At 39.4% G+C, this 3,019-nt stretch overlaps 1 protein-coding gene across 1 annotated transcript in view; it reads left to right on the forward strand.

Moving 5' to 3' along the window:
- Window positions 1-3,019, forward strand: part of LOC101845918 — a 26,555-nt gene that overhangs the window by 3,288 nt on the left and 20,248 nt on the right. The window contains exon 2 of the mRNA XM_005097263.3: window positions 632-743. Within this exon, the coding sequence (XP_005097320.1) occupies window positions 632-743 (112 nt within the window). The remainder of the gene's footprint in view (window positions 1-631; window positions 744-3,019) is intronic.

The following is a 3,019-nucleotide window of genomic DNA, read 5'->3' on the forward strand; positions in this document are numbered from 1 at the left end:
AGGGAGAGGGAGAGGGAGAGGGAGAGAGAGAGAGACCTGAGCACTTTCTTTGTGAAAATGAGCAGTAAATGAAATTTTAAACATTATCTTTTCAATATTATGTCTTTTATAAAGTTTTGTATTTGAATTTCTCTTGTTACCCAATTGCTTTTCTTTTCACTGAATGAAAAGGCTAGTGTTTTCACTAAATTATATCTGCACTTAAAATCACTTTGATTGTTGAGGTCACCAAACTTTGAATTTATTGGTGGTAGTATAGCATTCAAGTCAGGGGAATGCCACCTTTTTACTCAATTTATGTGGAATGTTGAGTAGTATAATTTCCATAAATTATTGTGTGATCTATTACAGTTCATGATGATATTGGATGCAATGCAACGGCTTTGTTATGTGGCTGATGTGGTGAAACAGCAGGACAGCTTGTATTTTCATTGCAAACAACAGGGAGATTGATAGAGAGCCATAAGATTCTTTATTTTAATTCTGTCTCAGTTAGCGCTGTTTGTTGTTTGCAATTGTTCTTTCTAGTGGCTTGGTGTTGTGTTGCAGTCATGATCAAACAAAGATTATTTTCTCTTCTTTTGGCCCTTGTTTACCCAATGGTAAAGCATTTTGACTTCAATTTTCCTAGGAGTAAGCCAAGCTGCAATGTACTGCTCAGTGATTTTGCAAACATGGTGAAAGCCTTCATAGGCTCCAACTACCTGACGATTGCCTTTGCCTTCGCTCAAAGTGGGCTTGTGGTGAGTATGCTTTATTCTTTTTGACTTTTGCTTGTATGTGTGTGTTTTTCTCATGTTTTGTTTTTGTGGTGGGGGGTGTTTTATAAAGATTTTTTTTCTGTATCCCCATGATACAATAGTATGGGCCCTAATAGAGACATTGGTGACACTCTTGTACTTGTTAGAAAGCGGAGTCTGTTTCTGTTATTTAAATTTTGTTGTAAACAGTCAAGACGAATTTATTTAAATGCTTTTGTTATAAATAGTCAAGCTTAGTGGTTAGGCTACCGGACTCATCATCCTGAGATTGCGGGTTTGGGGGTTGGAGTCTCAGTTTGGTTCTACTTTGTGTCCTTGAGAAAGGCACTTTACATGAATTTCCTATTTTGCTTCATCGTTTGGGAGATGGATGTTAAACTTGGAGTTCCTGCCTCCTAAATAACCTGATAGTGTTGATAGGGGCACAAACCTATACCATGTTATGTTAAGATTTCCTTGTATGCCAACACTCTCACCAGTTTTACCCGGCCCATGACAAGGTAATAAAAAAAACCGCGTTCCTTTTGATAATCTGTAATAAAAATAATTTGACTGCTTGAAACAATGAATTACAATTGTCTCATTGTCAGATTGTTTCAAAATTTCTTTTCCTTCCCCTTTTCTGGTGCTGCACTCATTTATGCAGTAATAGGCGTGATGGTTGTTAAGTTCAGGGCACATCAGTGCAGTTAAATGGCTTCTATGGAGTAAGTATTAGGTTCTTAGCCTTACTTACTTGCAGAAGACACAAGTTTAATTCCCCTTGCGAAAAACATATTTTATCGAGCATTAACTTCTTTGAGGTGGGATGTAGTGTCCTAGACAATTATAAATTATGACTGTTGTTTTGTTTTGAGTTTTCAAATTATGTTTCTGTTTTTGCTTAAGGCCAGTCTAATGGTTATTTTGTTCAATTTTCCTATTGACAATGTCATTAGTTGTTACTGTCACAGGGATGTAGGCCCTATGTTGTTTTGGGTGCAAGGGAGAATCAGAATCCACAGCGTGAATTGCTACAACGCGACATTGTCTCGATGGTTTGATAACGTATTGAAACAATGCGAGTCGCAACGGTGCATCAGTCATCAGGGAAGAGAAAGAGTAACCATGTATGGCCCAGCTTTTTTAAGACAATCAGACGCTTTTGACCCAGGGAGAAGAGCAAGTGATTTTATCAACTGATAACCCCTTTGTGACTGACTCGCTTGACAGAGCTCATGTACGTGCTTAAAAAGCGTTCAGTGTTGGTCTGACTTTTTGCTGTCGCTCTTAGAAGATGGAAGTCCGATTCCCGTGTTGGGAATTTTTTTAAAGTCAAGTTTCTCTGCTTGGCTTAACTACAGTGACGTTGTGTTGTGTCCCTTTCAGCCTGGGTTGCTCTGACAGACAGGTTCAAAGCAACGGGACTCCTAAATTGTCTCAATTGTGTCCATGGGGACGTAGGGCCTAAAGATCTTCAAGTGCATTAAAGAACAACAACAACTGATTTGCCCGTTTATCTGAGAGCGAGTGCATTGTCCTGTTGGCTCTGTTGTCTTCACTGTGTGTCTGTTTGGTCAGAAATGACTTGTGTGTATGCATCCCCGGTCTAGAAACAAAAGCGAGTACATTGTGTAGCTGACATGGTTGTCTTCACATGACTTGTGCGTATTTGTCTGGTTTGGAGCTGGAGTGAGTGCATTCTCTGTTCACGCGGCTGTTTTCGCTGATTCGCTGCGGGTGTTTGGCGGGTGCTCTGGTACGGTGTGGTTTGGCCCCTTTTTCTTATCGAACTTTTATCATCCGAATCTCTCCTCTTTCTTTTTTTGTGTTTGTTACTCTCTTGTGACACCTGATCTTCGGCACTTGTTGTGTTGCAAGTGCCACAAAACTCTTACTAAAACTATACTGACTCATTTGTCTATTAATGGTCAGGCGTTATAGAGAATGTATAGTCTGTGGGTCATTGTTTTGCTTGTTTGAATAAAGACAAGTAGCCTTCATAGATACAGTAGTAATGGTCATTTAGTGCTCGGGAAAATTAAGACAAACAGACAGAAACAACACAGGGAAAGTAAAGTAGGAACTAGCGGTGGCGCCCTTCAACCACACGCTGTCTGTAGGCAAGGCAGGACTGTTTTCACTGATTTATCATTGTGTCTGGAGCGAGTGCATTGCTGCGGACGTATGTGTCATACTATCGTTTTTTGCAAAATGTAGCCATTTGGGGCACATGTCAGATGTATATATAAATATATATATATGTATATATATATATA

The sequence above is a fragment of the Aplysia californica genome, unplaced genomic scaffold (genome assembly GCF_000002075.1).
Source record: "Aplysia californica isolate F4 #8 unplaced genomic scaffold, AplCal3.0 scaffold00150, whole genome shotgun sequence".
Classification (NCBI taxonomy): Eukaryota; Metazoa; Mollusca; class Gastropoda; order Aplysiida; family Aplysiidae; genus Aplysia; species Aplysia californica.